This window comes from Equus przewalskii, chromosome 1 (assembly GCF_037783145.1).
Source record: "Equus przewalskii isolate Varuska chromosome 1, EquPr2, whole genome shotgun sequence".
Classification (NCBI taxonomy): domain Eukaryota; kingdom Metazoa; phylum Chordata; class Mammalia; order Perissodactyla; family Equidae; genus Equus; species Equus przewalskii.
In genome coordinates this window covers 166880676-166906800 of record NC_091831.1, presented here as the reverse complement: position 1 = coordinate 166906800, position 26125 = coordinate 166880676, and the positions used below count along the sequence as shown (strand labels likewise).

At 40.9% G+C, this 26125-nt stretch overlaps 1 protein-coding gene across 2 annotated transcripts in view; it reads left to right on the top strand.

Moving 5' to 3' along the window:
• Positions 1 to 3526: 3526 nt before the first annotated feature.
• Positions 3527 to 26125, top strand: part of PRKD1 (protein kinase D1) — a 286730-nt gene continuing 264131 nt past the window's right edge. The window contains exon 1 of one of the 2 annotated variants that reach the window (XM_070628547.1): positions 3527 to 4022. In XM_070628547.1, the coding sequence (XP_070484648.1) occupies positions 3759 to 4022 (264 nt within the window). In that variant the 5' untranslated portion in view covers positions 3527 to 3758. The remainder of the gene's footprint in view (positions 4023 to 26125) is intronic. The other variant, XM_008521900.2, reaches the window with a different exon arrangement.

The following is a 26125-nucleotide window of genomic DNA, read 5'->3' as shown; positions in this document are numbered from 1 at the left end:
TTCAAAAGAGGAAATCCCATTTCATGAACGTAATTTATACGAGCAGCTATTTGCCTGCTATGTCCTGTTTTCTTTTCCAAAGTTCAAACATCCAGAAGGGATTAAAACCACTGAATGCTCTCAAATCCTTCAAGCTTTCTATGTATAATTTGGAAGTCACTGGAGATACATACCATGTTTCTTTCAGGTATTATCTATTGTCCATTCTTTCGTCATTCCGCAAAAATGAGGAGCAATCGGCAAACTCTCAGATCTCAGGCGCCTACTATAGAAGTTGTAATAACCAATTCCACGGGAATTTTCTGCTTGTTATGGGGAGCTCCAGTGATTTTGAGATTTTTTTTTTCTTTTTCTTGTTTCTCTTTATTCACTCTTTTGCATTCAGTAATTTATCAGCTTCTTAAAAGTAATTGTAATTCTCCAGGGCTTCTTTAGGATTCTCCGCCCCTGCTTCCTTCTCAATTATTTCCAACACCCTACAGGAATCTTTCACACTATTGAGAAATCAGAGTATAAGAAGCAGTTATTTACACAGCTTACTTTCTTCCTAAGTCGGACATGTAAGTTCCTGTAAGTCTCATATAACTGATGAGTGCTTTCAGACTTCTCTAGAGACTTCATCTAATCTCACTTTGAAACATCTTTTCCACACTGATGATTTCCAAATGTATTTCTGGCCCTCATCTCTTTCCTGAACTCTTGGCTCAAATATTCAGCTATAGTTGTTATTTCTGGGTTGAATGTCTAGTGGCAACTCAAACTCAACATAGTCAAAGTAGAAATCTTACTTCTTCTAAACCTTACTTCCTCCCTACCTTCTCTGTCTCAGTCATCAGCATCACCATCAGGCTCATTGGTCAGAAACTTAAGAGTCTTTCATAACTCCCCTGTTCTCTCACTCCCTGTAAACCTCTGATTCATCAGCAAGACTTTCAGTTCTGCCTCCAAAATAGACCCTGCATCTTTCGATTTCTTAGAATCTCTACTACAACCATAGGTGCCCGAGCCACAAATGTCTCAAACTGGACAGCAGCAAGTCTCCTTACTGGTGTCTCTGCTTTGACTCTCTTCTCTTATACACAGTAGCCAGAGAGAGATCTTTTAAAAAAAATGCTAATTAAATCTTATCCCTCCCTGGTTTAAAGCCTTCCAATGGTACAGCAGTGCACTGAGAATGGAACAAAAACTCTTCACCATAGCTTTCCAGCCCCTTTGTGGTCTGGCTTCTACTGGCTCTGTGATCTCATCTCACGCACTTGCCCCTCTTTTCCCGTGCCTTGAAAATGCCAAGGACATTCCTGCCTTAGGCTCTTTGCACCAGCTGTTCTCTAGGCCTAGTGTCATTCCCCCAGATCTCCTTAAGTCGGGCCCCTTCCCATCACCCAGATTTTGGCTCAAATAAACTCAGTGAAATCTTCTCTCCTCCCCGCTTCCCAAGAGTGCCCCACTCCCCACCACCCTCCCCAAAAGTCAGTCTCATTACTATTGGATTATTTTTATTCATTGCAATTATTATTATCAGAAATCATCTTATTTATTGCTTTCCTTTTTAATGTGATTTCTTATGGTCGGGACCTTGTCAAACCTCACAGCTGCATACCCAGTGCCAGTTTAGCATCCGGCGCAGAGAAGGCCTCAGCATATCACTGTGGTATCTGCAAAACATGAATGTCTTCAGCTCTCCTGAACCTCAGGCAAACTCGCTTTTTGTAAGTTCCTGGTAAACTGACCAGAAAACTTTTTTCCTGGTAATAGGAAACTGCGAGAAAACTGCCTTTATTCGAACTTTAAAAGAAAATCAAATACATTTCCTGACATTACAAAAAAAAAGCCTCCTAGAGAATTCAGAAGGGCATCAAGAATAATTCCACAGTTCTGGCCCTGCTGCATCTGATCCATTAGGAAAATCACACTCTCCCATGGGCGAAGAGAACCACTTCATAAGGAAGCAGGCAGGGAAAGTGCCATGTAGGCCTTCTGACACCATCGAACTCAGAGAGAAGACATTCAAGTCTCTTCTAGAGCAGGGAACAGCACAAGCTCACTGGGGACATCCAAGGGTCTATTACTGGCCGTGGGAAGGAGGTGCTAAGAGGAGAATATCTTGTCATGTCCTGTCCTGCACCAGAGACAGAAGTCAAGACATACATACATACATAAATACATAATGAATAAACGAATAAATAGAACAAAATACAGTAAAATGCAACCCAATACAAAAGGAAACACGCATCTTGGTTTGTTTGGGTATGTGTGTGTATTCTCGTGCAGCGAAAGGGGAGGGGCAAGGGAGGTGGAGAAGGGAGCTACATAATTTGCCCGGCCCACTGCAAAATGGAAAAATTATTAACAATTCCAAGAGGGTGACAGGTAGCAGATCATTGCGGCAGAGCATTCCACCAAGCAGGGCCCTTTGAGGTCAGGGCCCTGTCACCTGCACAGTCACACCCCCACGAAGCCCGCCCTGGTGGGAGGAGATTAGAATTCATCTCTGAAAAGTGGGAAGCACCCCCACTGCCCCCGCCCCCGCCAGGACAACAACAACAACAACAACAACCAGAAACAACTGCCCAGATTAGAGCAGATGGTGCCCAATCTTGATGGTGGTTCCAGTGATGGTGGTGGCGCTGGGTGGAGCTGGGAGCACCACTCCTGCAAAGCAGACTTTAGAGTGATGGAAGAGGAAAGAAAGCAGTTTCTGAGGCTCCAGAAGAAGAAGCGCCAGACACAGAGCATAAGGTAAAGGGAAAGAGGCCACAGCAGACCTCCTCCTGCCTTTCTGGAGACGGTGCCTTTCCTTTCGGAAGAGATCGTCTTCTGAATTCAGCCACTTGCGTGTGGCTGGTGCCTTGGGAGCTGCGGTGGAGTGGGTGGGGTTGGGTATCAGGGTGTGTCAGAGAGACAAAAAAGGTAGACACAGGTTTAAGTACATTTCCGTGGATTGGCTTCCTGCCCTCTTTGGCAACAATCCCAAGTGCTCCTAGAAGGAGCGGGGATGTCAGCGGGTTTCCGAGGACCCTCTCTTTTCTTCCTCCTCTGACGCTCCGAAGGTAAGACCCACGGAGCACCGCAGGGCTCGTTATTCTGGGGTCCCCCACAGGTCCCCTCGCAGGTAGCAGTGCGGAGTCCCCAGGCATTTGGAAGAGGTGGAGGGGACCGTGGGGACCCGGCAGCTCGCGGCTCCGGGTCGGAGGAGCGCGCCCCGTCCGTCCGTCCGCGGTCGGGCAGCCCGCCCAGCCGGGACCGGGGTCCAGCCGGCGCCCCGCCGATCGGTCCTGCCCGGGCTCGGGGAACCGCGGGCGGAGGGGGCGGCGACCGGGCACCCTGAGGCCCCTGCGGCCGCGGCTCTGCGGCTCGGCGCCCGCCGGGAGGTGGCCCGCAGGGCCCGCCCCCCGCTCCCCGCTCCCCGCTCCCCGCTCCCCGCTCCCCGCTCCCCGCTCCCGTCCCCGCCCCGCGCCCCCCCGCCCGGCCCGGCCCGGCCCGGCCCCGCGCGCCGCGGCGGCTGCTCCCCGGCGGCGGCGCCTCCCGCGCGGTGCCCGCGCTCCCCGCGGCGCGGTCCGCCCGCCTCGGCCATTTTCCTCCTCCCGCCCCTCCTCGCCCCTCCCCTCCCGAGCCGCGTCCCCTCGCCCTCCCCCCGCGCGGGGACTTTTCCGGAAAGTTTTTATTTTCCGCCTCGGCCCTGGGAGAGACGAGCTCCCGGCTCGCGGCACAAACTTTGCGGCGGCCCGGCGCTGCGGCCCTCGGCGCGCCCGCGAGCGATGAGCGCCCCGCCGGTCCTGCGGCCGCCCAGCCCGCTGCTGCCCGCGGCGGCGGCGGCGGCGGCGGCGGCGGCCGCGCTGGTCCCGGGCTCGGGGCCGGGGCCCGCGCCCTTCCTGGCTGCCGTCGCCGCCCCGGCCGGGGGCATCTCGTTCCATCTGCAGATCGGCCTGAGCCGCGAGCCGGTGCTGCTGCTGCAGGACTCGTCCGGGGACTACAGCCTGGCGCACGTCCGCGAGATGGCTTGCTCCATCGTCGACCAGAAGGTAAGGCGCCCCGCCGCCCCGAGCCCGGCGCCTCCCCGCCGCGCCAACTTTCCGGCTCCGGGGGCTCCGCCGGGGACCAGCCTCGCCGGCGCTCGGGAGGGTCTGGCACCGGCCGAGGTTGGACGCCCGCAGCCGAGGCACTGCGCTCCCTTGTTGTCCAGGTCTCTCCTGGCCCCATCATCTTCTTGTATTGCCCATTGCTCTCCAGTCTGCATCCTCCTCACCCATTTCCATCCCTCTCAGGACTTTTCCAGGTATCTTGCCCGTTTCTCGTCGCGCCTCCCCCTCCCCTTAAGACTTCCCGGCTCTCCCCTCTCTTCCCTCTGGACCCTGGACCAGCACATTCCTGGCGCCGGAATCCTCCTTCCTGCACCAGAGTTCCCCCCGGGACACGCTCCGCACGATTTCAGCACCACTCCCTTCCCCTGCAGGCCCCTCTCCCAGCTCAGATGATGCTGAGGAGTTCTTTGGAATGATCTGGAGATGAGGAATTTCTCACCTGTCAAATAAGCTTTTAAGGGAGGATGATGGACTTGGCCAGCTGTGAAAACAACTGACCAGACCACAACTACCCACCTTCTTGTCGTCTTTTAGTCCCACATTTATGTGAACATGGGAGCAAATTTTTCAACGGAAAATCTGAAAGTTGCAGCCCTCTTGCTTTTCGTCCCTGGGGCACTGAGAGGGGGCCTTTAAGGGGGGGGGGGCGACGGGAAGGGGGACCAACATTTAAAAGGTAGAGATATTGCCCAGGAGCACCCCGAGGCTGGCTGTGCCTTTAAGTTTGGGACTCTGGACAGCGGCCACCAAAGGCGGGTTGGAAAAAGGACCATTATCTGGGCCAGGCCACCCCGGGAGGAGACCCAGCTGGCCCACCACTGTTTATAGTGCAGTTCTGAATTTCAGGTCGTCTCTGTAGCCATCCAGAGGGATGGCGCACGGAAAAGGGTGATAAGAGAGTAAAGAAGAGGGGCTATGGCGCCAGTCTTCTGAGTATAAACTGCCAGGGTTTAGGGGGTGGAGAGAGGTCTCTCAAGGTGCTGGATTTCAATCCTGGAGGACTGGCTAGTACTTGCCTTGTAAAAGATCACTTGAATAATCGTTAATGCTTTCTTTAAACTATTTGGAACAGAGTTTGCTAAACCTGAGTGTTGTGAATTGTGGCACTGAGCACAGGAGTGTTAGGAAAAGCCCTAGGGAAAAATCAGGAGTCTACAGGAAGTTGTAAAAGTTTTGGAGGCCCGACTAAGGTAGCAGTGAGTGCCAGGAATTTTTGTGTATTGAATAGTGTGACATTTTATATTGCATGCAACTCTCAGTTTTTTGCAACTTCCCTGTATATGACAAAATTTGTCTAATTCTGGCACAAGTTGTATCATGCACCTCGTCCTCCTCAATATTGAGGACTGTCTGCTGCAGGCAAGCAGGAGCGCTCTCCTAGGCACTTCCTTAATGGAAGTGGTAGTCTGCAGCAGTCTCCATTAGGGTGCGGACCAGTTGATTAAAGAACAATGCTGGATAAGCAGATAAACAATGTATAATAAAACTTCTCCAAAAGCTAATGCATTGTATAGAATTTTAACTTACCTAAATTCTAAAGCAAGTGATAGAGTTACAGGGAATATTCAAATTGGGTCAAATTAGTATGGGCAGACTGTTCTGGACCAGCTTTAAAACACACACACACATACATACATACATATACACCTTGATGAAGTTTAGGATGGGAAGAAACATGTATGGTTCAAGAGGTTTGGGATTGGGATTTTGAATGGAGGCTGGATTCCAGTTATCTCAGCAGCTACCAGGAGGGATGTTACATGGAGGGAGCAAAGTGAGTGCAGAGGGAGAGGGGTAGCAGGTGCCCACGGAGCGCAGCTGGTCTGAGGGTCATGTCTAGAGTGTTCAGAGAAAGAGAGTACAGTTATGAAAAGGCCTTGAAATTAAAGTGAACTCAGATTACGAGAAGCTTCAGCAATCTACACAGAGATATCGAACCAAGGACACCTGGAACATGGATTTGCTGTGTGGAAGAGGTTTTAGGATGCCAAAAATTTTATGGCGTAAAGAAAACTGGAGTTCAGTCATGAGCTAATTGAGACCTGAACCCAAGCTCTCGAGGAGAGACCTGGGGAGATACTGGAAGGGGACGATCATTGGCCCTGTGGACTGGTTTACAAGGCGACCCCTTCCTTTTTTTTTCTTTTGTATTTACTCTCGTCATTTTTCTGTCTCTAAAAGAAGAGTTTGAACAATCTGATTGCTTGGCAGAGCCAAGGCAAAGATCTCACTTGCACTTTTTTTTTTAAAGGCTATGGCAAAGGGACAGTTAGATTTTGACATGTGGATTGGAGAGTTATTCATATATAGGATGCTGTCAATAAATATTTACTGGATGGTGGGTTAAGACAGGAGAAGTTGCATCTATCTATTTGTCTGTCTGTCTGTCTGTCTATCTTCTGGCATCTGTCTTGAGCTACATTATCACCCCAGGCATAAACAAGATTAGGAGGGCTGTGTGTCCATCATGGGATCCTAGGGATGTTTGCTTTGTAACAGTAGAAATGGCAGCGAGGGTCACTTTGGAATTAGGGCAGTGGGAGGAGGTTTTTTGCCCCTTATTTCACCTTCTCTTGAAGTACTTTCTGAAGATAGCAACTGAAGAAGGATAACGAGAGAGAGAGAGAGAGAGAGAGAGAGAGAGAGAGAGAGAGAGAGAGGGAGGGGGAGGGGGAGGGGGAGGGGGAGGGGGAGGGGGAGGGGGAGGGGGAGGGGGAGGGGGAGGGGGAGGGGGAGGGGGAGGGGGAGGGGGAGGGAGGGAGAGAAAGAGAGAGAGAAGGGGGCTGGAGAATGAATGTTTTAGGAGAGAGCTGAGAAGTTGAAGTCATTTCCAGTTTACTGTGTAGGCTGGAATCATGTTGAGCGTGCAGCCGTTCTCCTGGTTTTCTGAGTTCTCCACATTCATTGTGTTATGACATGTTATAAGGGTTTTCATACGATTTCTTTGAGAGTTCTGTGAATACTAACAGAGATCAGACTTCTTAAATCTTTGGAAGTATTAGTTGACAATTCAGTTGATTCCAGCAACATTTATGGGCCATTTTCTGTGGGATGAGCTGCTGAGGTGTACAGGGCTGAGTAAGAGAGATCCTGCCCCTGAAGAACTCATCTTTAAGTTATCATTGTTATTACTTAGAATTTAGAGTATAGTTTTTCTTTAATTGTGTAGGTTTGAAAAGTGGCAGACGTATGATCGTACTTGAAATATTTTAATGGTAATTAAGCAAAAATATTTTTAAGATAAATGTACCCTAAGTATGTATTGAATTATATAACTAAAGAAGTATTTCTTTTGTCTTTTAGTTTAGATGAAAAATCTAGGCTTGCTTTTTTGTATGTAACAATGTATGAATATAGAAGATGTAATTAGTTCCTTCTTTTTTGGAAGTGTCAGCCTAAGGTTTTATTTATATTATGCTTATTTCTTGATTTTGCAAGCATGTAACCTTGAGGGGCTAGTTGTGTATTCTGTTTGTTAGCACTCATGATTATTGTTTTCTGCAGGGTAAAAAAATAATAACAGTAACTGACTTCACTTTGAAACACTGTTACTTTCTACTATCAAAGAACCTTGAATATATGGACTAAGGAGGAATTGTTCTGAAGAAAGGAACAGTATTCCAAAGGAAGAATTAGTGTGGTTTCATAATACATCATGTATCTATCTATCTATCTACACACACACACCACACGCACACTTTTTCTAAATCAGCAGTATTAATTTAGGGATGTGGGATGCAATTAATATGAATGTCTGTCTGTCCATTCATTTGGCTGTTATCTTATTAGAAAGATGACTCATATTTCCCTTTTGAATTTACTTAAATGAAGTAATAACATCTGTAAGACTGGCATATGGTTTCTCTTTGCACAGTCATTTATCTGACCAAAGAAACTAAAGAGTGGGATTTTTATGAGGCTAAATTCTAAAGGAGAAATAGAGGTGAGTGCCTCCGTTCTAGGGCAGCTTCGCTCTGCCTGTAGTTGTTTCACTTTCTTAATTGTAAATTGTTATCTTAACAGTTGTAGTGTCATTTTTACCTTTATTGTTAATTTTAGCCACTCTACTTCTACCAGATTGAGAAAGTTGGAAGTAATTAGCTGTTGGACCAGCCCAACATTGTGGAACAACAAAATCTTTTTAGGCTAATGATGGTGTTTGGGTCTTAGTGTATATTTTTTATTCATTTTATATTTGTCCTTATTGTATGTCTATTGATTTCTGACTTAATGAGAAAGTGTAGAATTTATCATTTCATTAATTGATTCTGAAGTAATGTAACTTTAATACTGAATATTTAAAACTTCAGTTTCTTTTCAAGTTTAGTAGTATAAGATTATATTTTGGTATATATGTAATCCCTATGTAATATATATACATGTAGTATATACATATGTCTATTATCTAAGTGTCTAAGTGTGTTTTGATATGTATTTTTAAAAGCCTCATTATTCCTGTGCAGCCTTCAGATGCTGAAGTATTGTTTTATATTTTGTAGCGTAGACTGCAAAAAGGGCAGCCTCATTCATTATGTATTTCATAATTCAAAAGAGAAACTCTGCTTTACATTTTTCTGTCAAGACACAGAACTGAAAACCTTATCTTATAGGTGTGTACTGTTTGCCACTAGTTTTCACAAGAAGAATATCCTTTGAGCCCCTGAAGTTAAAGACATTAAGCTTTACAGTTCTGGCCTGGGAAGAATTGGATGATTGACTGTTTTGACAAATGTATGAATTAATTTGGACCTTTAGATCCAGGTTGAGATAAATTGAAAGAATTTTCTGTGAAAACCATAGTATGTGTGTGTGTGCGAGTGGGGCTTGGGTTAGGGGTAGGGCTGGAAAATTATTAATAAAGTTTGAAAATTTGCCCCATAGTTGTTGACTGTGTCACTCCGTGTAACCAGACTCCTATCATAACTATTAAGGGAGATTTAAAACTTTATTTTGCCAATTATTATGACTCTTTTTTTGTTGTTCTTGGTGAGGTGATTGTGTATAGATCTTCACTAATTTATGCATGAATGACTTTTAATGACCTTACTAGACAATACAAATTTGTAGGCCTATGAATGTATGGTTGTGACTTATCTAAGGTTACTTTGAAGATTAAAAATGGTGTTATTAAATATACTGCCTGGTGAATAGATACATGATAAATAGGATTATTGATATTCTAAAGTTTTATACAGATTAGCATACTGTCTTGTTAACAAAAGAGGGATGTACTTTATTATCTTATTCTTATCTCAGAATATAATTAAAATTGTGGTATTAAAAAGCAGTGTGGCTGTAATGGCCTGGTAGCATTATTTCTTCTCTGCCCTCTGTAATAGGGCAAATCTTAGGAGTAGTTGTATTTTGAAACTGCCTCTCAAATCTTACCCTCTCAGAATTCCCTAAGGAGTAATTTATTATTGCTAAATCAAAAACACATATGCTGATAAAAGTAAAGCACATCTTCACTGCTTTTTATTATTTTTGACAAGAAGTTGATTTAATTCCTTTTTGCTTGCCAGGGGAACTTCAATGATATTTCATTTGATAAAAAAAGGGAAATAATATAGGTAACGGTGCAACATTTGGCAACATAATGATTCCCAAATCTGGTCCTCAAGACTGAAATCAAAATTTCCTTTGCAAATAACCCTTGTTATGAGGAGGAAGGCGCTTGGATATGACTTATGGCGATCGTGTTCCGCTGTTATGCTAGCATCTACAGGTTGTTTGCCAGATTGTTACGTCTGATGAATAGCTAATGTAACATAGTTGGTTGTACACATGCAGAAGTGTTATATTGGAATGAGAGGTAATTTTACTAGGAAACAATTGAGTTAGCAGTTTGGCTAAGTCAATCCTAAGTCTTTTCCTTATCTTTTCACTAACTACCACTTACTTCTCATGGAAGTCCACGTCCCATTACAAAACCTTTAGACAACCACTGTCAGTAATTATTCATCCATCTTTTAAAGAAAAATGGAATTGATAATTACATGAAACGTGTATGCATGTGTGTATTAGACTGGTATCATTGCATAAGCTCTCAGGTTATACCAGGAAACTAGTATAATGATCAAGGTAGCGGGGCTGGACTCAGATTGGATTAGAAGTGGGTAAAATAAAGAGGCAGTTCCATAGGAGTTGATCATAACATGAGAGTTCTTTCTTCTATTTTTATATTTGTTGCTTTGTTTCTTGTGTTGGGGATAACTAATCCTTTTGACCTCTGACCTCTGATAGTCACCTTGGTCCGTCTGAAAGATCTAAGCCTAGATGTGAAAAGAAAGTTAAAAATGTAGGGTGTTTTTAAAGATAGGGCTCACCTTTTAATTTCCCAAGCATTATTCTAGAGACGTTTTGAAAATGAGATTTCAGTTTCTTGAATCTTTCTTTAATGTTGGAATATGTTAGAACAATACAAAGCAATAAGAAAAGAAAAGCATCAATTTTTCTCTTTCTATTGATAGTATTTAGATACAGAGAAAATGATTATTTTGCTCACATATATTCAAAATTCTTTTCCCTCTACAAGAATATGTGAAATTCCCCCTAGGAAGTCCTCTGATATTGTCAATCAGATATTTTTGTACCATTAAAGGCCAATAATGACAGCACTGCTTGAAGTTACTTGGCAGCAGAGAAACCCACATTATACTGTCTCTTACTCTGTCTTTCTAGTCTCACACAGAAAACAGATAATTAAATAAACAAAGCCTTTAATTACATGGCCACTGTGGCCGTTATGGAATATAATATAATTTAGATGGTTATAAAGGTAAGAATTGGTATAAAAACACCACATATTGAAACACACTTACGTCTGTCCAAATTTACAGTTTCCTGTATAGAAGTTTCTTCCAAAGTTGCAAAAAGCTTTTATTTGGCTAAAGCTAGACAGTTGATACAGCAGCTTAGCAATGTTGGCAGATATGAAGATTAGATTTTTAAATGTGCAATCATGCAGGAATTTTGTCCAACTTATTTTGGTGAAAAAGAAAAAAAATTTATGTACCCTTGACTAGTTCATTGGCTTCTATTCTGACTAAGCCACTGATCGAAGAGGAATTTGTTGAATTTACTGCGTGTATCTAGGCATAATTGCAAAAATTTCTGAATACTTCTCTCTCTAATAGCAGCCACCTTTTTCACATATATGTTATAAAATGAATGAAAAGTATGAAATTGATAAGAAAAATATGAGCAAAAGGTATGAATGTGCATGATAATTGGTATTATTAACAATCGAAGGCTCTGCAGACAATTATAAGAGTATCAAATATGTGAAGTAAAGATCTGAGTCTATTTATTTTTTCATAAACCATGGGGAAAAAAGAACCTAGATATAAGCAAAGCCTAATTTGGTAAGATATGTCACAGACAGAAACATTTGCATGTCAAATAAAACCACAATGTTTTCAAATATCAAGTCCATATACCATTAATTCAGTTTGCTTTTTGTGTATTTTTTGTAAATGTAAACCATTTGATTGTAAGTATTTTTTGCTTGAAATTTATTCAGCTAGATTTACTTTGATGCAAATTTCAAACTTTCTTAAGGTGCAAAATATTTTCCATTAATCATTAATAAAGATTTAACCATTAGGTGAAAGTGTTAATAAAGATTTTTAAACTGTCAGTGTTGGACATACCAAAAAATAAAACCCTTTCTGAGGTTGTCTAAATCAGTCATTCTAATGATGTAATAACTACTGGATAATTACGGAATATCACTTTGATTTGAATGGATAACTATAGCGAGAGAGAGACCAGGGATTCCGTTCTAGTTCAGGTGCTTGAATTAAGTACCAGACAACTTAATTGATTGAATTAGGCCATCTATCACTGGTCAAATATTTATTCATGACACTGTGTCTCAGCCTTTTTATCAATTAACCGTGAACCTTGTTTTTCCTCGTCTAACTCCTCAGATTGTTCAGAAGTGGTGGTCGGCTTGTGGTCTGGTAGGGCCCCTTGACTGGGACCAGCAGTTCTTATAATACCTCAGCGTGGCTGCATCCTTCTCAGAGTTCCGGGAATTCACAGCCATCCTTCAAGGAAGAACATCCATAAGTGTTCCAGGGCATCTGGCATAGGGAATAAGAGGAATTTGGGTGATTTCTTTGCCAAAGAAAGCAGATTATTAGGTGGGACAGGGGCATGTTTCTCCATTGACAGAAAGGTGTGGTCTGCTGTCTATGCTGAACCATCCGTATGGTCTCTGCCCTCAGCGTCTTTGAAAGGTTTGGTCTCTATCCTGCATATGGAAGGCTGCAGCTAAGAACGTGTGTGACCAGGAGGGTTGAAATTATTTAGAGATTGGTTAGTTTAGTTAGATCCTCAGAACAGTTCACTAGAGGCCAAGGCCCCTTGACCAAAAGTGGTAGTCTCTGGCAAACAGCTGTAGCTTTCATTGTTGTCAAAAGCAGGAAAGAGTGGGAGGAATTGGGGGGCAGGAGGGGTGGCAGCTAAGCTCTGGGGATGGCTTTGAATCAGTGGTGGTGAATAGACTTCGAGCAGGCTACAGTAGGCAAGGCCTGTGTCGTTGTGAGACTAGTGGCTCCTGAGGGCAGAAAAGGACAGTGACAGCAAAGCTCTGACCTGTGGATTGAGTTAGCAGGAATGGCCCCATTAGATAACTCTGGAATAGCTGTGGGGAGAGGTCTAGGAGGTGGCTTTTTACAAGCAGAGCAGTCCTCTGTGGAAGTTTTTAGAGTGTCACAGATGAGAGGTTCAAGGAGCAGCTCCCGGCTGCCTTCACTGAGAGTTTTAGGAAGAGCTTGTCCCGGGAGCATTGGGTCATGGCCTGCAAGGGTCTAGGGCCTCACGGTAACGGGCCCGCTGAGGGAAGGCTCCAGGAACAAAAGCTTCCAGCCTTTCCCCTGTGTGCCTGTCTGTGTCTCGCCTGCTTTTCATTTGTCATCTCTGATTTTCACAGTATCTCTATGTGATAGTCAATTTCTCTCCATTTTAAGGATGAGGAAACTAAGGGGCAGAGAGGTTAAATCATTTATCTCCAGTCACACAGCTACTAAGTGGAAAGCAAACCCCCCAATTCTTTATTCACTTCACTAGAGTGAATCCTAAGAACAGAGAGGGCTGGGCCGGCCGCAGATCTGTACTCAGAGTTTGGAATGACCCAGTTGTGGGGGAGGGGGAAGTGTTCAACTTCCTATTAGGTTCGCTGAAATTTACTTAAAAACACTTCAGCTTTCACAGTGTGATATTATCTGTATGTTAGTTTAAATTATTCCTCAGTCTGGAAGGCTTCCCTCATCTGGAATTCACATCCCAGTTAGTGGTCAGCTAGAACTCTAGTCACTTTGGAGGCCACCATTAATAAGGCTTTTCTTATCGGTGCCAAGAGACCCACCCCGGGTATTGATAATTAATGTAAGGGATGTTAAAAATAGACTCTCATTGGGGATATTAGGGCCATTACAGAGATGGGATTGCCCAAAGTGTTTTAGAGACGTGCCTTGCCCTGGAGGAGTCATATGAACTGTAATGTATCTACTTGTTAATGGGTAGATACTTTAAAATAAATATCTATGAAGCAGAATTTGGTTTAGAATTTGCTTTCATTATCCTATGGTAAGAAGATGTGGGGATAGCCAGTCCTCGCTCATCTTTAAATTTCCAGACACTGCTGTTATTTATCCAAAGCAGTTAATCACTTTGTGATTAAATTGGCCTGGGTTGGTTCACACCTCCTTCCGATCAGATGTGGACGCAGAGATGTTGTGGAAGAAGCGATTATGGTAGACCGTGTATTGATCAGTGTGACTCGAGATTAGTGGGCATAAAGAATCCTAGCACCCAGTGTAAATCAGGGAATCATTTCTTCTTGACTAGTACATTGATTCTGAGCAGATTCTGATCAAATAACTAAGGGTGCTTAAGAAAAGTACCTTTTAGTGGTTGTTTTTCATCTGAGAAGTATTTAGAGCGCCTGTATACTAAGGATCAGGCTGTGCAAATGTGTTTTCTCTTTTTATAAATTTTACGTGTGTTCGTTTATTTTTGGTCAATTATGGATGAGCCCACCCAAGGCAAACTTACTCCCACTTGTGAATGACCAATCACAGGCCACGTGGAGGTTTTCTTTCCATTCCAGTAGGGCTCTCCAGTCCCAACTGTAAATGGGCTTGCATTGCTTTGCATTGCCTGTGTACAGGGCTGAGGCCAACGCTTCCCTTGTAGACTAATTGTCCTATCTTTAGGCTTTACAAAAATGTAGTTGTATATATAGGTAGACATGATTTGATCTAAAGTATATCCCTACTTCAATTAAATTCTAAGGGTTTCTGCTCTGAATGGCTATTGGGAAGCATGTGGTAAGGTGGTTATTTGTTCCTAATGGACTGGAAAGGTACCTGAACTATTGCCTCTCTTTGATATACTTGGAACTTTTGCAGTTTTAATACACTGGGCAAGTTACAAAGAGAATTCTCTTTTGACATGACTCCCTGATAGTCTCTTGGCGGACAGAAAGGCAGCAGACCTGTCCAGCTGCATTGGAAGTCTGAATTTACTAGACGTCTGCTAGTCAAGTACTATGCCTTATAAGCCTCATCTTGAGAAAACTCATCTTTAGCTGGTAGGACACAGGGCATCAGTTGTTGTTGAAGGAGTAGTAAAGTGGATCACTCATGCCTAATTCTCTACCAAATGACTGGTGCTGAGAAATAATTGGTTAGCTTCAGAGTATCCCCTAGACAGGAAGACTCTATGACCTTCCTTGTGACAGATGTGAATTTCATCTACCGATGTGAAATGAGCTGTTGTCATCTGGGATGTAGATCTTTAGAATATTTAAATAAATCCAATAGCTTGCATGGATTTTTCAAAGAATAAAAGACTAGATCTTGCATGATCTTTGCTTTTATTCAATTCTTTGGGAAGAATAGGGAGCAAAAGTGAAGATCCAGTGAGAATGGACTAATGCAGTGGAGTTGAGCCAGGACACTAAGTTCAATAGAGAGACCATATGCCCCCTTGTCCAGAACAGTCCCAAGTTATATCTCTTGTCCTAGAATTCTTTTAAATTTTATGTTCGCTGATAAAAACTATGGAGTTTTAAGTTAAAACAACAACAAACAAAACAGGAAGAAAAATCTTAATTAGGACAGACGTTTTATTACCTTTTGGTCCAAAACCCTTATACATTTAAATATAAAAAGCAAAATTTACACTTACAATTTATTTCATAGGAAGGGTCATCAGATTACATATATTAATCATTTCTCTTTGAGTGACTTTTCTAAATGGAGTCTTAAACTAAAAGCAAAAACAACTAAAAACCTTACTTTGGTTACAATGACCCCTTTGACCAAAAGTTTCTGTATAACTTAAGGATGAGAAGACAACCAACATTTAGAGTTGATTTCATAAACTACTTAATTAGATCTCACTTTGAATTTACTATCTAAAGTAATTTTAGCTCTGTTTTCTCCAACCAATCACTGTAAATCAAGATGCTATGATAGATATGTACATTCTTTTGTATTAAACAGCAAATAATTTTACGTACTCTGGTAGTTCATACTACCTCTGTTAATTCAAATAAGTAAACAGAAAGGCCTGCCTTGAAGCTTCGGCACCCTTGGCAACCATCACAAAGGCAAAATACACTGGCTTAGATGCAGAGGGATAACGTTCGGGTTTCAGGTTGTACTTTATTGTTTGTACTTTATTCTCTGATCTGGAAAACAAATATAACATGTTAGCAAAAAAGAGAGAAATTGCACACAAATGCCCCTGACTACTTAGAAAACTTGTTTCATATTTAAAAACAAGTAGACAAATGAGGGAAATAAAATTTTGCAAATTAGATTGTCCCACAGTAACAATGTGTAGGCTGTAGTTTATGTTTTCTTAAGATGTTCCCAGGCATAGCCTGGATGAAGCCAATATATGAGTTATACTTATTATTCTACACTTGGCTTCTGTTGATGACTATACTGTTGAATAATATTAAGAATTATAGGTTCAGAAATTATAATATTAAGTGTACTGGCTCCTGAAAAATAATGCACGTCAATGGGTCTAAAGCCACGTGAAAAGGAACTTGATTTTGTATAATCATTTCTGTTTAGAATTTTCCCCACATGGAAGATTATAATTTTTATACTTCAATTAAATAATTGTTTTTCTTTTATTTTGAAAATTATAAAATTACAACATGTGATAGGCTGAATAATAACCCTAGAGATGTCCACACCCCCATCCCTGGAGCCTGTGAATGTTACAGCCAAAGGGCCTTGCCGGTGTGATTAAATTAAGGATTTTGAGATAGGAAGACGATCCTGGATTATCTGGATGGGCCCAATCCAATCGCATGAGGCCTTAAAAGTGGTGAATCTTCCAGGTTAGGTCAGACAGATGAGACTGAAAAGCAGCAGAGAGTCCAAGCATGAGAGAGACTCCATCCTCTGTTGCTGGCTTTGAAGGTGGAGGAAATGGGCCAAGAGCCAAGGAACGCTGGGTCCTTGTAAGAGGAAGCAGGAGGAGTTAGAGCATAGTAGTAGGAGATGTGACAAGAGAAACAAGAGGTTGGAGTGGAAGGGGTCATGAACCAGGCCATACAGTTCAAGCTGGAAGCTGAAAAGGCAAGAAAAATGATTCTCCCTTGGTGCCTCCAGAAGGAACCACACCTTTGCTTTTAGCTGAGTGAAACTGATTTGGGCCTGCTGTCTCCAGAACTGAGGGAACAACTGTGTTTTTTAAAGCTACTAAGTTTGTGGTAGTTTGTTACAGCAGTAATCCGAAGCTAATATGCCCCACTCACTGCAGAAAAGGTGGGAAATTCAGATAAGCCCCAAAATGGATCATGCCACTCGGAGTTAAACGCAGTTAACATTTTGGTGAATATCTTACCAGATATTTTTCTATAAGTGAATATTCTCATCATAATTCATGTTGATTTTGTTTGCTCTTTTCATTTGATACTATGTGTTTCTGTGTCACTTTTTAAATATAAAATGTTTAGTGCCCTTGGGAGTAATTTTTGTGTGAAGAGAAGGCTTTTCAGATATTTTCTTTGGTTTTAGAATTTAATATTCAAGTTATTAAAGTTACAGGTTCAGATGTTAATCTTTCTAGTGCAACTTATAGACATTTTTATTTTTTTAAGTCGAGCAGATTTTAACAATCACATTTAAGAATCTTTGAAGAATTATTAGTATCCTTTACAAACTTAATTATTTGGGTAGTTTCAAAGATTTTAAGTTGAGCTTCTAAATTTAATATATTCGATTTCCTTTAAATACTGCAATTACCTGCTTGATAAACCTGTATATGTTTTTAAGTAATTCTTATACATCTAATAAATGAAATTTATAAATATGTAAATATGGTAAAGATTAAATTCTTAATTGTTCCAGTGCTGAAATTAATTGCTTAATTATATGTACATAATATGCAGAAAAGCATTAATTTTATGGTTTTGATTCTCTTAAACTTTTCTATATATTTTTTCTTTGAGGAAGATTAGCCCTGAGCTACATCTTGCCCATCTTCCTCCACTTTATATGTGGAACACCTGCCACAGCATGGCTTGATAAGCAGTGCCACGTCTGCACCCGGGATCCAAACCGGTGAACCCTGGCCTGCCAAGAGGAGCCTCTGAACTTAACCACTATGCCACTAGGCCAAGCCCACTTTTCTATATTTAATTTCAGATATTCCCGTGTTTGAAAGATGTTTTTCCACCGTGAAATAATTATGTGATCCCACATGATTTGTGGCAGTCCCTCCCCATGTACATTTTGCAGTTGTCTTCCTGGCCTGGTTAAGGCTGCGCAAACCCCAGTGCTTTCAGCTGGGACCAAGACTGGATTCTTTCTGGCCGTGTAGATCAAGTCCACGGAACCCTATTCCATCACTTCAAGAAAGGGAGTAATCATGTATCCCACATCCCTGGGTTCAGTTTGAAGATTACTTCGCTGTGCTGAAAACTCTCAAATTCCTACCCAGATTGATTATTTGATTGGATTTTGAATTTCTTCAGCTCTTAAGATAGGTGAATCCCTTTTCTATATACACTAAAGATCTTTGCACTTAATGGAATACTGCATTTCATTTTCTTTCTCTTAAGGCTGCACAGTTCCTATTGATATGAATAAGTGATTGAATGTTGGCAGTGTCTCCAGGCTCTGCCTGGTCATCTGGTCACAGCTCATCTGGTTATTCTTCTGACTCAATGTCTTCCCTGTAGATAAAAGAAAGCTCAGAGCACCACTCTCTAATGTTTGAATAGAATTGGTACATGGATTTGTCACAACATCTTTAACTTGTTCCCTACTCTTGGATATTTAGAATTCTTTCAATTTTTGCTTATTTTTTTAAAAAAAATCTTTATGCATATACCTTGGCAAACTTTTCCTGATTTACATGTGTAATATTTATATTTGAACTTGTCTGTCAATATTGCTAAGATTAATATTCTTTTAATATTTTGTTATTGTCGATTAATATTCCTAAGATTAATGTTTAGATTATAGTTCTTTCAGAATTATAGGAATTCTTTGCATTTTTTCAGTTTGAAAAGTACAAATGCATATGGTTTTGGGTTTTCTTACTCTGTATTTGGAGAGAAAAATCAAGTGAAGCAAGTAGCAAGATGCAGAATAAATGGGTATATTTAATAGCCAACATTTGAGTCCACTATTGGGTAGAATACATATGAAGTATATCTAGCAAATTCACAGTGAACAAATAATCTTTAAAAAAAGTGATTTTTGCTTTCCATTTTTCTGCTTTTCTTTCGTAAGAACTGGCCTGATATTTTCTCTTTATATCCAAATTCACTTTGATCTTTTAAAAAGCACATTTTTTGATCTTTGAAAAGCACACAGTCCTATAAATATTTAAGAAAATTCCATAGAATAATTTCTTAAAAGTAAAATTTCACCCTGGTTTGGTTTTATTCAGCTCTTTGCAGGGTTCTTTAGAAACCTGAAATGCAAAAAACTGAGGTTTTTATAGACATAAATGAATGTCATCTTTGACATGGCCATTTTTCCACCAAAATCTTCTCTTTTGCAAAAGAAGCAGCTGTATTGCTTATTAAATACAGTGGGGCCGTGTTTGGCAATTTAAAATGTATTTTGATTGAGAAAACTTCCATCTACGCACAAAGGTTTAGGAACATCCTTATTGGGTGAATTAAATCAGATTTAGTAAATCACAGGAGAGTGGAAACACCAGCCCGTACCGTGCCTGCTTTTTCCCTGCTATCCCAGGCGTCTAGAACAGTGCCTGGATCTAAATGATTTGAGCAAATGATTTGTCCCATTATTTGCCAGTTAATTTCCTCGAGGCAGAACTGTGTGGTCAGTCTTCATCCAAATTAAGTCTTTTGCTGTATCTGGGCCATTTGCTTTCTAGGAAGTGCTCATTTCCACCCTTGATCTATAATTATTATTCAAATAATTGTTTTTTAAGTGAATCAGAAGTGTTTTGGGAGATGAGATGTACTTAGGGAGAATGTTGAACTCATTTGAGGAAACAAACAAACACAAAACCTTGGGATTTGAGTCTCTTCTGAGGAATTGATACTCCTCTCGTCTAACTGGGCTGAGGATGTAGAGCCTGTGAAAGCCTTCCTTCCTGAAAACGTTTTCTGAGAGGGCCTGAATAAATGTTTGTTGAATTGAATTGAATCTTCGGAACAGAAGGAGTCTTTTGAGGTTGTTAGTGGCTATCTAGTTGAAATATTATGAAAGACACTTTAGTGTTTTACTCGTCAAATCTCAGCCTAACTTACCTGTAGCTTTTAAGAACATAATTACGGAAATAATAAAAAGCCTGAGATATCAAATGCAGTGGTGGAAGAGATGGTGATGGAGAGGAAAGAATAAAGTCTTTGGGGAAAAAAAGCATCAGAAAATAACAGAAACTCAACCAATGTTAGCTGGAGGCTCCTGTGCTGTTTTTTTTTCGCTTCCCACCGGCTTATGGAGTGAATTTGAGGACCTCGGCTGGATGATGGAACATTGCGCAGCGTGGCCTCCAGTGAGGAACTTTCTTAGTAGGTAAGAATCACTCCTTTGGCTGCTTTGATGGCACTCAGTAGGACTAGTTTCAAAACATTTACCTTTTCTTTGTTTCCTGCCAATTCTTAACCCTAGTTCCTTTAATTTTTTACTTTTTACATCTCAGTAAGTATGTTTCATATTTCTTATTATCAGATTTCAGCTTTTTAAAAGATGTAAAATTATGCTTAGTTTTGAAAATCATTTCTATTCATACTTTCAATACTTATTTATTGTATACTAGATGACAGGTGTTAAGGTATAGATCTATATCTATCCATCTATATGTGTGTGTATCTTTGTGTTTCTTTTTTTATGTATTGCTCTTTTCCTTCTTCTTCTTCTTCTTCTTCTTCTTCTTCTTCCTTTTTTTTTCTTGGTGAGGAAGATTGGCCCTAAGCTAACATCTGTTGCTAATCTTCCTCTTTTTTTTTTTTTTTCTCTCCAAAGCCCCAGTATATAGTTGTATATCCTAGTGGTAAGTCATTTTGGTTCTTTTATGTGGGATGCTGCCACAGCATGGCTTGATGAGCAGTGCATAGGCCTGTGTCTAGGATCCGAACTGGCAAACCCCTGGCTGCAGGCTGCCAAAGCAGAGCGTGTGAACTTAACCACTCAGCCATGGGGCTGGCCCCTGTCTTTGTGTTTCTTATTTTCTGGAATTTTTTTTCTTAGTCTCTGGCTAATCCTTTTTATTTTCTCCTGTTTGTAATTTTAGCTCTTGACAACCCAGATTTACACCTCATATGTTTTAAATTTTCTGTCCTGCTGTTTCTGTCTTTTTTTTCCCTCCATCATTTACCTTCTCCTGCAGTTTTAAGCCTTCTCGGACATTCTTAAGTGTCTCGTAGATACTCAGGAGTTGATTTTCTCCAGTCGTGAACATCGCTGGGTGGATATCATATGAGATTTTCTGGAACCTCTGTTGTTTTGTAACATAACATCCCGTCCTTGGATGAGGAATCTGTGGTCTTCCAAGTCCATAACCCCTGTATTTGGGGCAGGCAGTTGCATGCTGTGAGCCAGAAGTGTGTGTACCCTCTGCAGTCGCCTGGGCAGGGCTTCTCCAGCCCTTGGTGCTGAGCTGGGGGAAGTGATACCCCCGTAACACTCATTCATAGGAGGTGGAATAGTAGCAATTTTGTAGCTCTGTTTCTATTTAAAACTTTCCTCCTTCTAGGCGACTTATTCCAAGGATGATCCCTACCTTTCCTGGTAAGATTTTACAAAGAACTAAGAAGCTGGTGAGAACGGGAGTTATCTCAACTTAGATTTTCACAATGGATTCTGTTTTCTCCATTGACAAAGAGTTGTTCAAAGTCATCAAGTGTATCTTTTATTTTGGCATTTTCAGAGTAGGGTTCTTGATATACTAAAAACACTCCTCCTGTTTATTTTTGGCTTATTCACTGTAGTCCCCCCAAATTCCTTGGGGTACAGGGACACGGAAGACTAGAGTCCCTGGAGGGAGAATGGGTCAAACTGCAGGAATTAGGCCACGTTACCACACTGTTGATGGTGTGGTGTGACCTTCCTGCCCTTCCCCTCCAAGAATTTTCTCTTGGACTCCTTTGAAGATGTGCTCTTTCACCTTGAATGGGTCCATCTCACACAATGAGTGTGGTTGTGCACCTGAAAATCAGCGTAGTAAGTGACATCACCCATCTGGCAGGCCAACAGTACAATTAAACTGTCTTCAGAAAAAGTGAACTTGTATTCTGCACAAATTGTTGATTTATTGGCCTTTTGTCCAAGTTGATTTCCAACTGAAAATGTAGGTCTGGGTGTTTTAGGTCAGTGACTTTACACCAGGAGCGGTCAGGATTTAGACACTGTTCTTGTACCACCTCTTCTAACTGGGAATAATATCAAGTTGCCCTCAGTTTTATTAATCTCACCTTGACCTTTGAATCCATGAACAAGAATCAATTCTGAGCTAATATGTTTGAACTCAGCGTTTAGCCCTGATCATTTATGCTCTATCAGAACCTGCTCTATAGGAGCTATTGGCATAGACATCAGTAGGAATCAACTTCTGACAGGTCAGTTAAAATAATAATAGCAATTATTGGTACTATTATTGTTATCCTAATGTAGCTAACGTTTATCAGCCATTACGATCACTAACTCATTTACCCAGGAGGTGGATAATTACTTTATCCTCACTTTACCAGTGAGGAAATTGGGGCCCAGAAAGAATTGTCCGGGATTACAGAGGCAGTGAGAGAGTTGGGGTTTAACTTTAGACATTTAGGCTCCAAAGTTTATGTACTTAACCACCAGGCTATATGTATAGAACGTCTTAAATGTTTCCAGGTGGATTAACGAATCTGAGAAACAGCGGCCGCTGTTCCCTTTACCTTGTTTCTTAATCATTTGACTATTCTTTTGAATGACCTGCATGCCTGTTAGAGAGAATACAAAAACAATATTCTCTTATGAATGGATAAGTTTTAGTATTTGGAATTACGAGGAGCCCATACTGGAGACTGATGCTGTTAATTATTGCCATAAAGGTGGGTACCTATAAACTTTTCTAAATCTAAATTTATTATGTTGGCAGATGTTTCCAAGCTTGTAATTGGTTTAAAAGAAGCAATCATATTATATATGTGTGTGTGTATTTGTATACATATATAAAAAATATATATGTAAAATATATATGTATTTGTAAAAACATATAATTATATGTAAAATGTATATGTGTATTTATTTCAAGTTTTTTGGTGTCCTCACAAATAGTTTATCTAATGAGTACATTAAGACTAGTGCTGTACAATGTTAGGCTTTCTTTGGATACTTTATTACATTTTTATTTTCACTTTTTAATCATGGACTCCGTATACCCGTCCCCCAGCTTCGATAATTATCAAATATAATCAGTCTTGTTTCACTAATAATTAATTTCTTCTTCCCCATCATCATCCCTCATCTTCTTCTCCCCGGATTATCTTGAAGCTAAATATTAAGATTTATTTTTAATCCAGAGTCCGGGGAGTCTTCAGAATGAGTTTTGGGGAGAATCCTGGTGTTGCAGTAATACTCTGTCTGAGGAGAGATGCCTTCTATGTAGGTACTCTCGTAAGGCTCCTACATTGTAGCTTTAGTGTCTGTTAGGATATGTAGTTCTCTGATCAAGTGGCAACAAAGAAAAACTATACTCCAGGCATCATACTCATGCTTGCTCCTCAGTGGTATCTTGTGTGAGAGCGATGGCCTTCAAGAAGAACTTTTGGAGGGACGAACAGTCCGCCCACTCTCTCAGATCTTTCAAAGTATACTCTTGAATTAAGTTATCTTAAAGAATTATGGATCAAAGCACATTGCGTTAGTGAAATGCAGAATTATTGTGGTGATGCCATTAGCCAGTGTCTGAGTTGGTTAGACAGTCTGGTCCTGTCAAACTCAGGTTGAAGGTAAAGCCTGATACCTTGTTCATTATAATGTACAGACTTCTTTGTGAGGACCCCCTAGGAACATTTCCTTTCAAATTTTAATTCCAAGAACAGCTGTTCCCCTCCTGAGCCATTTCTATACTTTTCATCTCTTGACAGTGTAAAGTGTGACATTGACATTTTTCCATCTTATGTGGACTGCGCTAAAGGTTACACCTCAATTTGGGGCCCAAAGACGTTATGTATGTCCCTGTAGGACATCATGTGTAGGACATGATGGCACAGATTTTAAAGTCTATTCCTACCCTTGCCCTTGTTTTTCTTTTTCCTTTTTCAGTTAAGACAAAACAAACAAGTTAACAAATATCCTAATATGGTTGTCTCTGGTTTGGGGTAAGACAGATTTTTTTTCCTTTTTACTACTGAATTTCTTACAATATGCATACGTAATGAGGAAAAGATGCGCACACTTTTAAAAATTGAATCTAAATAATGAACCACTGATAAAAATTGCGGTTAGAGCCAGGGCCATGTGGCCTTGATCTGTGGGTACAGGTTTTCTTTTGTTATTTTGAATTAGACTTAGTCGAAATGACTAATTCAACCTTTGTGGAGCAGGGCTCTATGCTGAGCACATTCAGAACAGTATCTCGTTCCATCCTCGGAACATCCATGTAGGGGAGAAATTTTCAATCTCTCCTCTGTGGGCTGAGAAAAAACTCTAAAATCTAGTGATCCATCCTCAAAAATGTCGTCTAAAGGAAGTGACAACTTCAGCTCAATAACTGCTAGTTTGGTGCTTTAGCTTTACTGTGTTGGCTTCACTTTCAGAAGACACTGTAGTCTTTTGATAAGCCACATTATTGATAAAAATAATCTTACCCTTTTCTTCCAGTAAACACAGTGCCGTTTTGAATGAGTTTCTCGCCGTGAAAAGCAATAAATCACAATTCCAATGCATCTTGCTCCAAGCCGTGCTTTGAGCCCCAGGGGGAGAGTGACAATGTGACAGTGTGGAAAGAGAATAATGGCTTATGAGTAGAAGACCCAGGTTGTGGTTTTATAGAGATGTACATCCAATACTTACTCTGTGCCAACCTCTGTTCTAAGCACTGGAGATAGGAACTCAAATAGCTTTGGGATCCTTGACTAACTTCTGAATCCTGAGTTTCCACGTCTTTACAATGTCTCATCTAACAAGGATAGCAATGCCTGTGGTTCCTACCACCAGGCATTGTTGTGGCAAGGATCAAAAGAAAAATGGCTTGAATGAGTATTTTTGAAAAGGGCCCAGTGATGTTATAATTAGAAGGTAATATTATTGAGTGAAATAGATCGACATTTTCATGTTACTATTGATCAGATGCAAATGGAAGTTGACTAAATAATAAATTTGGAGTTGAAAACTCATAGAATTCATAAACTTTTTATGCTTTACCTTTAAAATTGCTTTGTAGTTGGGTTATTATGAAGATTTTTCTTTTTCCCTTTGCAAAGCCAAGGGTTTTTATTAACACTGGCTCTCATTATGAACTCTATAAGGGAATAGTTAAGAGGACAAGTCTGGGTTGAATCCTGTTTCTGCTACTTGCTTTCTGAGTAAACTTGGGAATTCACTTATGATCTCAATTGCCTTTGCTGTAAAATGGGGATAATAAGTGTCTATGCATCCTAATAGCTATTTTACAAGATTATCATGTGGGTTAATGCCATCCATAGAACACACAGTGCTTTGCACATACTAAGCAGTCAGTCCATGCTAGCTATGACAGACTCGTTCATAGCCTCATTAAGGTCATAATTTCAGGCCTGTCTGGGCAAAATCCAAAATGGTAAATTCTTACTTAACATGTTCAACCTCTCCATGTTTAAGGGTGTATTGTATAAAAGAAATTAATTCTAGGGGCCGGCCCAGTGGCGCAGCGGTTAAGTTCGCACATTCCGCTTCTCGGTGGCCTGGGGCTTGCCAGTTCGGATCCCGGGTGCGGACATGGCACCGCTTGGCACGCCATGCTGTGGTAGGCGTCCCACGTATAAAGTAGAGGAAGATGGGCACAATGTTAGCTCAAGGCCAGGCTTCCTCAGCAAAAAGAGGAGGACTGGCAGTAGTTAGCTCAGGGCTAATCTTCCTCAAAAAAAAAAAGAAAAAGAAATTATTTCTACAATTTTTTGACAAGGTTTGCAACCTGGCAAATTAATTTCTATGATAGTAAGTCTCATGAAGAAATGTTTAAATTTTATTTACAAATGAATCTAAACTCAGCCTTGTGAAAATACTGTATTTCTTTGATGTAAATTGCGTTCCACTGGTGTGTGCTTGTATTGATTCTTAGTGAATTGTGGATTGAATTCAAAATAGCAAGTGCTAACCTTGATATAAATATTTTCATGTTTGCATCATAAGTATGAGAATTTGCACTTCGAGCATTTCATAAATATTAATCAATTAAACTTCAGAACCCTCCAGTGATCAAGATATGGTAAATCAACCTTCCGGATGAGTATTAGAATTTGCCAGCCCACAAAGAAATTCTCTGCCTTCTGTCCTCTAAAATAGCACTCAGAAAAGAGTCTGTAGTATTGGTTTGTTCTTTAAACTTTATCTCACTTT